This window comes from Chanodichthys erythropterus, chromosome 13 (assembly GCF_024489055.1).
Source record: "Chanodichthys erythropterus isolate Z2021 chromosome 13, ASM2448905v1, whole genome shotgun sequence".
In the NCBI taxonomy this organism is placed as follows: Eukaryota; Metazoa; Chordata; class Actinopteri; order Cypriniformes; family Xenocyprididae; genus Chanodichthys; species Chanodichthys erythropterus.
In genome coordinates, this window is record NC_090233.1 from 15,187,818 (window position 1) to 15,200,255 (window position 12,438).

Here is a 12,438-nt window from a genome sequence, read left to right on the forward strand (position 1 = left end):
GAAGAAACTCTAGATTTTATAAGAGCATGGAAAGCAGCCAAAACAAGAACCAACAAACAGAAACTGGTGAATACAAGGTCTTTGTTACATTATTTCCATTTTCATTGTGTCTTTGCTCTTGGCATTTCGACAGAATTTTATGAATAATAATAATAATAATTATTATTATTGTAGCATTAGAGCTAGATGAATTTAACAGTTTATTTCTGCCTGCAGCACAGTTGCGTGAAGGCATAAATTAAAGCCGTCTTTAAAAACGTGTTCTACTTCTAACTTGGCCAGGCAATTCAATGAAAATCATGTTCTATTTTTTTAAAGGGTTAGTTCACCCAAAAATGAAAATTCTGTCATTAATTCCTCACCCTCATGTCGTTCCACACCCGTAAGACTTGCGTTCATCTTTGGAACAAAAATGAAGATCTTTTTGATGAAATCTGAGAGCTTTCTGTCCTTCCATTGACAGTCTTCACAACTACCATTTCACGCCCCAGAGAGGTCGTAAAGACATTATTAAAGTAATCCATGTGACTCCAGTGGTTTGTCCTCAATTTTATAAAGTGACGCGAGTGCTTTGCTTGCGCAAATAAATAATTTACCACTTTATTTACAAAATATTAATCTCCAACAGCCGTTCACGAGAGCATGCGTGTTGTGTTGACGCGAGAGTGGACGTTGGACATTAATATTTTGTAAATAAATTGGCAAATTATGTTTGTTTGTTTTGCAAAAAGCACTTGCGTTGCTTCATAAAACTGAGGTCAAACCACTGGAGTCACATGGACTACTTTTAATGATGTCTTTACAACCTTTCTGAGGCTTGAAAGTGGCAGTTGCATAGACTGTCAATGGAGGGACAGAAAGCTCTGATTTCATCAAAAACATCTTCATTTGTGATAATGAACAACAGTCTTATAGGTTTGTAACATCATGAGGGAGTAATTAATGATAGAATTTTCATTTTTGGGTGAACTAATCTTTTAAGGGTCACGCAGACTTTTCTAATGGCACGGCAGACAGTGCGCTTTACTAGTATCTCTGGATCTCCTGTGCCGGGGATGGTGCATTTATTATAAGGCCAAAGCTGGCTGTCTGCATTTCTTGTTAATGCAAGATTATTAAAACTTAAACTGTACAATTATTAAGGCCAGAAACATTTCATGCAAATGCACGGATGCAAATGCATGACCAACGCACTACCAACTTGGTGTGGTCTGGTTCAACTTACTTGCGTTGTTTGGCAATAAGCAACCTACTAATGATGGTGATTTTGATATTGATTACCTTCAAATGTGCCATTTAACTGGATATGTTATGACTTTAACTTAGCAAAATTGTCTTCTAACAGTAGTTGACCTACTCTACAGTAAAGAGAAAACAAACATAAAACAAGACGTATGTCTACTACAGCACCCTCTGCAACAGAGAATGCAACAAGTACTTGCACTGTTATGAATTGTGATCATGGGTTTCTATTCTAATCTAATTGTGTTTGATTCATATAGCCTTAATCCGCTCCAGCACACGTTTGGACCTACAGATCCGTATGAAAACCATAAATGTTACTAATATCACAACCAAGATTTTAAGACAGCGAGCTCAACGCTGTCTAAAGCTTTCAAGGAGGACAATTTTAAGATCCACCTCTTAGATACAAGGACACTTTATTGCAAAATATAATTTCATATATGGTGTAACAGACTGTAAATTGGGAAGTCATTTCCCTGCTTCAGTTGAACTATTGCAGTTACTCTGACGACAGGCTTGTAAAAATCTCCTGAATTTGACAGGCCTTTGGTTCCTGCAACACAGCAATGCTTGTACAAACTGGATTACACTACACACCAATTCACAGTAAATTAATAAAAATAATAGACAACTGAGATAATCTTCTCATCTTTGTAGCAACAATAATGTAACGATTTTTCAAGCTCTTTGTTCTTTAGTTTTGCTGTTTTTTAATATGTAGAAGAAATCAGAGGTCCTTTTACCGACACAGGCTTCAGTTATGAGGGGCCACTTTAATAGAGAGGGAATTATGGGAACTCATTACAACGATTACACATGAACATGACACTCACAGTAGTGTTTTAAGTACGTTTTGAATCACTTTTTCCAAATCAAATGAAGCACCTTCCCATTAAAGTAATATGCTCAGTTCAGTACAAGATCAATTGTAGCACTTGTGGCATAATCTTGATTACCTCAATAATTATATATATATATATAATGTATGTTGCAGTGGGGCATTTAGTGAAATTTCAAGAGTCTGCACACTCTACCGAAGAAGAAGAAATGTTTGATCTTTTTTCAGTAAAGTTTTGTTTTTCTGTCACATTTGATGACTTCTTTGGTACAGTGTGTAGACTCTCTCTTGAAGTGTTTCACTATTTGTATTTTTTTTTTTTTTTGTCTACGCACCTCATTTGGACTTGTTTGAAGGTGCGGTGAGTTCCTGACTACTCTTCAATTGCAGTGAGGCATTTGCAATGGAGGTGGATTTGGCCAATCCATAAATGTTAAAACTCGCTGTTTCAAAAGTATTGCAACAACACGTAAAATGTGTGTTAACAAGACTGCAATGTAGGAAAATAAATCACTTACTACTATACTATTTTTTGGTGTAAAGTTATATCTAACTCTGTTGCAATTAATCAATGTTTAAATCTGCCATAAAATAAATTAAGGGGACAACTTTAACACCTAAAATAATCCACAAATTGTAACATAATATGTGTATTGTGAGTGTTTTTTATGAATTTATAAGCTTCACATTTCCTCCAAAAATGACCCCATTTACATAGTAATTGTTTCACCATAACCTTTATTTTTCAAGTCTTTTTCTATGATTGTCAACATTATGCCACAAATGCTGTTGATTGAGCCTAACTTGGAATATTCCTTTGACTTTGTCAGTAACTCAAAACACCATCTTAATGCCTGTACAGCAGCAAGAGGAAAAAAAAACATAGATGAGAACTGAAATGCACGCAAAGAGAACAACATTTTCAGTTATTGCCATCAGCTGTGCTATATTTCAAAATCCATTTGCCCAAACCATCCATAATAATACCCATAAGTCATCCTCCATTTGCTCCATGGCAGTGGTGAATGGCTGAGGCGTAGCTGCATGATCCCAGCCACTGCAAGTCACAGGTCAGAAATCACGGAAGCAAGTTTGAATTAAAGTGACTAGTTTCATGGACACAGCAGTCTTAACACGTAGAGGAACGTCTCCTTTGCAAGTATGTGTAAACCTTCACACAGTGGTCCCAGCAATCTAAGACAAGCAGTTGTCCCTTCTGGGTAACAGCTACTCCTACAGGGCACGTAAGGCCCTCCTGAATGAGAACGTTGAAGCCACCCTCTTTGGGGAACTGCAGTATCTCCTTACGGCCACTGTCCGTCACTATCAAGTCCCCGTTAGAGTCCACACACATGCCTGTGATGCAACGGAAGTCCTCATTCTCTGAGAAGAAGTGGCTGAGTTGCTTTCCCAGCTGCCCATCCATTCCCACCGAGCCGATGGAAAACCCCCCTTCGAGGTGGTGCTCGTTGTGTCTATTCTCGATGTTCAGACCCAAGCCCTGTGTGAAGTAGACTGTACCTGAGGAGTCGCAAGTTACAAATTTGGGCCTGACGGCCGAGCACAATCGGTTATAGTTCACTACCCCTACGTTACGATCCACAGCCAGGCACCACAGCTTCCCCCCCTCGACATCAGACACGACAAACTGCCCCGAAGGCATGGCCGCGATTCCCCACGGCTTGATGAGCTGGTTCTTGTGGCAGGCGATGCAGTGGCCATCGGTGGTGTAAACCTTCACGGAGTTGTCGTAGTTATCAGTGACACCGATGAGGCCCTGAGCAGTGATTGCAATGGAGAGAGGGATGAGGTTGGGCAGGTCGGCACCGAGGAAGCTCAAGACGAAGTTGTCGATGCTGCTCGGGTTGCGGCGTATCTCCCTTTGGAAGCCCTTGCGGTTGAAGATCTGGATGCGGTAGTTCCCTCGGTCGGCCACGAGAACCTCACCCTGAGGCGTGACACAAATGCTTACAGGCAAGTTGAACATGCCTGGAAGATTGCCTTTGCATCCCATTTTTTTCACGAACTGACAGAGCTGCCCACCAGAAGCCCCTGGAGAAGGTCCTCCTCCATCTACAGACTTGGACTTGAAGCTACCGGGAGAAGCGCAAACAGCCTCTTCAACCGCCGTCACCATGTCGATATCACGATAAATGTCCAAAGGGGCGGCAGCGGCGAAATCGAGTCCATCTTCCTCTTCGGCATTGACAGTGCATGGTTTTGTGGTCAGTTGCGCCACGTTTAAGGGTGTTGCGCACTCCATTTTAACCAGTTCAGGGTCTTGTAGTTTCAGAATGATAGGCAGATTGGTTTTTAAGTCCAGCTCCTCTTCTTCATTGTTACTCCCTTCTTCTAGTAGAGCAATATCAGTTTGCTTGATCCTCATGGTTAGGTAGTCACATCTTGACACCACCTGCACTTCAGCGATGCTGAGAAGGTACGTCTGCTCCTCCAGAATCTGGGCATTGAGCTTCTCAATTTCGGCCAAGGAGGTGGCAAAGGCACGGCGGGAGCGGCCCAGTTCCTCTTGGAGCCGCAACTCAGCCTTGGCATACTCCTGCTGCACAGCCTTGTACTTCAGTCTGAGTGATTTTGTCACGTTGTCGATAGCTGCCTTCTTCTTCTGAATGTTGCCCATTGCCTCCCGCAAGTTAGAAAGCTTCCCGCTGATGTCTTTCCGGCACTGTTCGGCAGCTACGCGAATGGCCTGTACGACGTGGCCCTGACGCTGGTGCCCCTCGGTTTTACAAATATCACACAACACGATGCTGCAGTCACGGCAGTACTGACGGGGCAGGCGGTTTTTACAAGACTTGCACATGAGGCCCATGGTGGAGCCGCATGAACTTGCACAGTCGATGATCTTCAGCACGGTGAGATTGTCAGCCAGCTGGGAAATACTGCTCATACGAGACACCTTGCTGCAGAAGGGGCAGCGCACGCCATTTATCGTGCTGGCGAGGAGTTTCTCAAGGCACTGGCGACACACAGAGTGACCACACTGCAGCAGCTTGGGTCGAAGCTGATCCTGGTTGTAGGTCTCCAGACAAATGGGGCATTCCAGCACCTCCCGGACCAAATCTGGGTCTAGGGACGTTGGTGTGGCCATGATGCCTACTGGGTGTCTACAGGGGAGGAAAAAAGTCATGTCTATGTGTTTGATATGTATTGCATTCAGTTATAATAAAAAGTTGCACAATTCTACTTTAATTATTGCTCCAAATGTGTGATTAGTAATCCTAAAAGGCTGTGATTACATTTAGAGTCTGCATGAAACTGCCAAGACTGTATTTTTACACATTCTCAGAACATGCCTGGGGCTGATAATACGGTATTTTCATCTTGTAATTTGTTAAAAACATTTCACATGATGCATAATGAGATGCAGAGACGCCAGGTGAAAGTGAAGAAAGTAGGGCTGCATGATTAATTGAAATTAAACCACACGTGATTTGGCAATTGACCCTTCGCCGGGAGTTTGATTGACAAGCGATCTAACCAATCATAACGCCGAATCCGCCTTTGTTTAATATCATAAGTAACCTGCTCTGTCTTGTCTGTTGACGTGTTGTCAGTGTCTTCTTTGCTCCGCGATGTATTTTTCACTCTATGGCGACAGCACCATGGCTTGTCGGACAATGCAACAGTAACTAAGGGGGGCGGGTGTTTGCGAAGGGTCAACTGGCTGGGATTTTTTTCTATGCACAGCTTCTCAGTGAAGCACAGCTAAATGCTGCTCCATCTGAAAGCCAGAGGGCGCTCTCGCACAGATAAGATAACGCACGTAGTTTCAAGAAATCTCTGTAGCTGAATAAACAGAAGATTGAAACATGACTACATGACATGATTGATTAAACATGACTAATTAACGCGACTATAACTATATATGGTTTATCTGAGTTCTTGAAGCCTTCTCTTGGGTTTTTTGATGATAATAAAGTATATTTATAATGCAATGCTAATAAACATAGCTTTTATCACTGTATAGAATACTATGAAATAATATGTTGTGTGCCTTATTCTGTGTAAGAAGCCACATCATTTCACAGAGGGATGTTTCATACCCTTGACTAACGTTATGAAGTGAGTTAGGAGTAAAAACATGTTATTAAATGTAGTCTTTTGTTGGACAAGAGGTTCATAAATGCTTCTCATGTTTGGAAAGGCGCATGCTGCTTTTTCAAATGCACATTATAAGCGATTCAAACTCAGACGGAGCAGCATTTGCTACTGATCACAGAGCTGTGCTTCACTGACAAGCTGCGCATAAAAAAATTGCAATTTCATAATCGCACTAAGCCAAATAGTATAATCATGCTTTCAGGTTCATTTCAATTAATCGTGCAGCCCTAGAAGAAAGTTAGGACATACTATGTTTGTAATGTGAAATGTAATTACAGTAATAATAATGATAATGCATTATTGATAGCGATCCAAAAACAAAACACTGATATTTTTCATATACATTATGGACTTCAAGTAATTGCTCGTTTCTAGTTTTTGACGAACATGCAAAACTTCATTTTATGGTTGTTTTTGCTTTGATATCCAAGCAGCCGTAAAATGAGATGTTAAATGTCAAATCACAATCACATTTGACAATATACGAAGTAACATTTTTTCAAAATTGTGAAATATATTTTTATTTATTTTATTTTTTACTTTTATTGGGCAGATACCTGCACTGATATTCAGAGAGTGGCATGAGGATGATATAATGATGCTATGTGAAATATAATTAACCTTATACAACATTTAAGTAAATGTATTACTTTTTTAAAGTCCAGAGCAATGGATGGGATGCTTACGTCAACCATGAGAAAATGTCACGTCATTACAAAAGCGGTCTGATGACATGCATTGATGCTATTTCTGTATTTACTGGCCACATTTTCACCTCATGATCATATATTCATCCACATAAAAATACAATCGATTTTCAAATGCTATGGCATACATTAACTTAATGCAATTTCTGTTTTTTTAAAAAAAAAAAAAAAAAAAACAACTCAGCAGCGTCTTGTGTTTATTTTGGTAGCCAGATGTCTAGCTATTAGATCACCATCATGTTTCTGGAACACGCACTGTCATCTGTTGTACCAGTTTAATGCATGCATTGTTAAGAGTCACACTTATGCAGCTGACCATAAACAATCTGCTTATATGTAGTTATATTGTCAAATCAGCTGATTTACAGGCCCAGAGCTTCAAAACACTGCGATCTGAGTGCCGTCATTCCCGTCTTCTGCGCGCATGCCACCCAAAATGAAAGCACGGTCACAAACGCATGCTACAAACATTCATGCGTGTTTAAGTGTCGATTGTTTCGTGATTTCCTACCTTCAGTTCAACAGTGGCTTCTGCTTGATGTGACGACGCGCGCGTCTCTCATGTCAGCGGGTGCGCGCGACACTGCGGAGGTGACGTCATAGCGGAGGTTGATTCTTAGTGTAAGTCCCGCCCCCAGCGAGATTTCATTGGCTGCCGCCGTTGTGTGTCTGTTCATTGATGTGCGCAGGAACCAATCAGATGAGTGGCTGCTGTTGTCATGCGTGATGCGCAAAGTTATTTCAGTGGAACAAGCTAAAGAGCTCAAACACATGGGTGGATCCCAGATGCAATAATAATAATAATAATAATAATAATAATTCTATTACTGAGAATATAAAGAGCTAAGTGTTACAAATTAAAAAAAAAAAAAAATCAGAAAAATGCTTAAAAAAATTCAGTGCTACTATAAAGTAAAGCTGGATTGAGAGTTTATAGAATATTATATTATATTATATTATATTATATTATATTATATTATATTATATTATATTATATTATATTATATTATATTATATTATATTATATTATATTATATTATATTATGTTATATTATATTATGTCAGTGCAAGAAATAATCAGAGAATGACAGCTGTTATAGTTAAAGATTAAACAGACTTAATGTGAAAATGCAAAAATATAATCAGATCTGTCATAAAATGTTTAAATGATGCTTCATTACGATTTTTGATAGATGCCTGAAAGAAAGAACTACAGAACTATTTCCCCCAGTATTTTAATATAAAATGTAACTGCAGTATAATAATTGACCACGAGATGGCAGCACATCTCTGTCTGAAAGTGTCCCTCTGTTAAACTTGCACAATATTAAACAGTATTGCCTCAACAGCAAAGAGATTGCCATACTATTATTTACATTATATTATAAGTATTTGAATGGTGGAAGGTGATATGCAGCTTATTAATAAATGATTAAAAAAATCTTGCAAAACTGGAAGATTGTTTAATCGTTAAGGTTTCTTCTCAATGACTTTTTGTCTGAATATTAGTACAGTCAAGTAGTCAATGATGCATTTTATAGTCATTTAATACAGACATAATTTGACTGAATCATAATTTATCAACAACATAGTCGAAATTGCTGAATCATCATTCACATTGCATGATGGGATATGTAGTTCATCCTGTCAGTAAAGAATGCACAGCCAGAACCCAGTCTTGAATCGCTGTCTCTTTCCAGCTCGGCTGTCTAAATCTATTCAAACTCTGTTTACTCCGGTGTCGGCTCAAAGCAGATGACATGAGGAAAGAGGGAGAACACACATGACGAGGATTTGTACAGCCAGATGTTTTCCGTTTGACTGGTGGAGAAACACTTGAAAATGCACTTCTTCATCTCAGTATGATTAAGCTGCATGAAATGAATCGTTTAAACAGCACAGGCCTTCTGCAGGCTGTGACAGCTACTCCAGCTGTGTCATTTTCTCAGCACAAACACTGACTGAGGCTCTGGATTGGCACATCTCCGTGTTGATGCAGACACAACGGCCTCGGACTGTTTTCTCTCCTGCTACGCTTCCTCCTCCTGCTCCAAGTGTTTGCCTGTCATGCTAAAATCCAGCATAATGACTCATGCCATCTCCAGGCACAGGGAGGACGGGGATGTTCAGGGAAATCAGCTGTGGAGCGCAGAGAACAGACGCTATTATTCAGAATCGCACATCTGTTTAGCCATCTCAAGGACGTCTCGGCACTCAATTAAGATCTTTCCCCACGTAATCGCATTGTTTCGAGTCTGCCAAGGGTTCTGCGCACGAACACTGCTAACGAACATCTAAAATGCTTCACGTAAAAAATGCCTAAAGTGGCGTAATGCCTTAAGACAGTACGTATGTCCCAGGTGATATACGAGCAATATCACATGAGTAGCCGAGCCGTGCGATATTGGCTGTATATCAGCATGGTTGTGATCACAGCGTGCTGATATACAGCCATATCGCACGGCTACTAGTGTGATATTGCATTTATACAACAGTTTGACGGCACGAGTGTGTAAATAAATAAGAAACAACAACTGAGTTTTTTTAAAACTCTCTTTTGTGCAGAACTGCTTCCTTCCTCCACGGATTCAAATCACAAGTCGACAGTTTAATAGTTGAGCCTCCGTTACTAATTATAAGACATTGAAACTCTCTGAATTTTTTACGGTATTACTGAGAGAGAGAGAGAGAGAGAGAGAGAGATCACTTGAGTGTCTGATATAACATTCACTCTTCAGGTCGATGTCCATAATATTATATCATTATAAAAATCCGTTTGAATGTCCGCTGAGGAAAGCGATCTTTGTATTTGTACTTTTTTCCGTTAAGGGAATTTTCCGTAACATACAGCGCTAAAACAACATCCTGTTTACAAAAGTCCCTTTCAATATAAAAGTCTCTTGCGACCGACTCATTCACTCGTAAAGTTTGCCACCATCGAATGGTGTATTAATGCAACTTTCACTCAATTATGCACTAATGGACCCTTTCCCAATACCAAATACAACATATTATTTATATAAAATAGTATTTACTGAACAACGATATTTAACAGTGCTCTACAGTACAGTGTTTCCCAACTAGTGTGCCACGACAGGTTATTAAAGGTGCAATATGTAAGATTTTTGCAGTAAAATATCTTTGCAACTATTTGTAAATCGTGAGAAAATTGCAGTTTTACCCAAGGCTGCGGGACGTGTGAGGAGTTGCCTGTCAATGGCGTCATACCCGCGTTACCCTCGGTTTTATTTTGTAGAAACCATGAAACACCAAAGACGATTTAATATTTACGTTTTTATAGGCAACTGTTTTGACATATTTATAGACAGACAACTAACTATTTTTATATAGCTCAACACGTTTAGTCTTGTTGTTTAAATCTAATTTTCTTGATTTTTTTTGCGATGCTTTACCATGCCTCAGAGGAAAACACTATTTTGTGAAGTAGCTAACATAGCATCATTAGATGCAGCTTTATTTTTAGTAACAGTAATACAGCATTTCCTCCATCATACAATACGTTTTAAAATGAATTGCATGCCATTTATCAACACAATCATCCAGCATTTAATCTGATATTGTAAAATGGATCTATCTTACTGCAGTGTGTAACAGTGTCTCACAGCAGCCGCCGAGTGAACGCACAGAGTAACGTTATAACATCATTTTCAACACACTCAAATGTACCTAATATGATAAACAGAGCTGCGTTTCCTCACACTCATGACCGGAAAAGCGGCAGCGGCGCCGGCGACTGTGTCATAATAAAAGTCCCGCTGCTCGTGAGGCGTGTGTTGATCAATCGCTCCAGCTCCTCGTTCAGCTCCACAACACTCGCTCCTGCTCTGCTTCATACTACAGTAACGTTAATAATCACATCCATGAACATGATTTCTTCCCGAGTCAATCTCTATTCTTTTCCACCGGCTGTGATGTGAAGACCACATGTCCCAAGATTCCGTGCTCAAACTTGGTGTCATCAAGCTACGCCTTTGTTTTGAATAGGTTTCTAGCGACCTCTAGCGGACAGAATTATTACATACTGCACCTTTAAGCGTGGTGTGGATAATTACCAAATGCCAAAAAATATATTAAATAAAATAAATGCAACACAGTTAAGAATATATCATCAGTGTCAGGCGGAGACCTCATATCTCTATATTTCCTCATTTTTGTTTTATTTATTTTAAATCTATGCTATTGGTCACCCATTATGCCTGTATGTGGGTTTTACAAAAATATAATGAATGAAAAGGATTTTAAAGAGCTTGTGACAAAACCTCATAACAGTTTGGAGATCTCTGCTTGTTTGCAATGCAAAGGTAAATAAAGATCTGATGTTTGAAAGAAAATGTACAGCGTTTTCTTTGCTCAAGAAACACCGTCTATAAAGGCTAATGTTTTATGCATTTGAAGAGCGGAAAAGAGTCTTCATCTGATATTTCCCATCTAGTTGGAGCCAATATGCTATGCTATAGAGGATGTAAGTTAAATACAGCCTTAAATTAACATAGCACAATTCAATTTGCTCTGGAACTAGTAATAGATTAATAAAACCAAAGATTACCCGTTTTATGAACCCAAAATGAATTATATCTCATGTTTAACCACTATAAGAGCCACTGGCAAATCCCCGAAGCACTGTCCGAGATGAAGCTGTTCTCGGCGGGTACTCGAGCACTGAACGACCGCTGACGGCCTGGAGCCCACATCTCTGAAAACATCTAAACAAATTGTAAAAAAGGCACTATGATTCTCGCCTAAAAACTACAGTTTGTGGTATAACAAGTGTAGTATTCTTACTCGGCCGCCATAACAGCGGAGGAATTACATTCAATTTGCACTTAAATATTTTAGCTTACAATATGCATAAGTACTCTTTTTTTAAGTTACTTTTTTTCAAAAGGGCTCACATATATTCAAGGTGTAAGGAAAGTTACACTTATTAAGTTAACACATTTTAAAACTCTTTGAAACCAACCTTTCTTCATCACTCTTAATCATAACAGGCTCATTCCTATTAATAACATCACTTAGTTTTGATCCAGAACTGGACTCGATCTGAGTCACAAATGTACAGACACGGTGTACCAGTGACGTCATACTGTCTCTCACCTCCACAGAAGTCACGGATCAGGGCGGCCGGCGGGATCTGAAAGCTGTACCGTTCATCAGCTACCTGTCGGGTCTGCTGAAGACGCAGCTGCTGTCTGATGACCTGGTGGCTGGTGTGGAGATCCGCTGCCAGGAGAAGGGCAGCTGCCCGGCCGCCTGTCACCTGTGCCGGCAAGCGGGTCGTGAGACGCCCAGTCCGACACCGGTCCTGCTGGAGGTCAGCCGCGTCGTGCCCCTGTACAGCCTGGTGCAGGATAACGTTACTAAAGAGGTAAGTGAGGGATATATCCGATAAAGTTTTTCACTCTTATTCATATTTGAGCAAATTGTTTCCCCACAAATTACATTTTTAGACATCCAAGTCTCTTCTGCTCACCAAAGATCAAAAATACAGTAAAAACTATGAAATAT

The 12,438-nt window shown here is 40.0% G+C and overlaps 2 protein-coding genes across 2 annotated transcripts in view; one reads left to right on the forward strand and one right to left on the reverse strand.

Annotated features, from left to right (window-relative positions):
* Window positions 1-12,438, forward strand: part of LOC137033835 (astrotactin-2-like) — a 460,374-nt gene that overhangs the window by 390,066 nt on the left and 57,870 nt on the right. The window contains exon 17 of the mRNA XM_067406219.1: window positions 12,036-12,298. Coding sequence (XP_067262320.1) covers window positions 12,036-12,298 — 263 coding nt within the window. The remainder of the gene's footprint in view (window positions 1-12,035; window positions 12,299-12,438) is intronic.
* trim32 (tripartite motif containing 32) lies at window positions 856-7,490 on the reverse strand. Its single transcript, XM_067406220.1, has 2 exons — window positions 7,424-7,490; window positions 856-5,208 (listed from the first exon to the last, which is right to left on the reverse strand). Exon 2 carries the CDS (start codon window positions 5,190-5,192, stop codon window positions 3,213-3,215), a length of 1,980 nt encoding a protein of 659 aa, XP_067262321.1. The 5' UTR covers window positions 5,193-5,208; window positions 7,424-7,490; the 3' UTR covers window positions 856-3,212.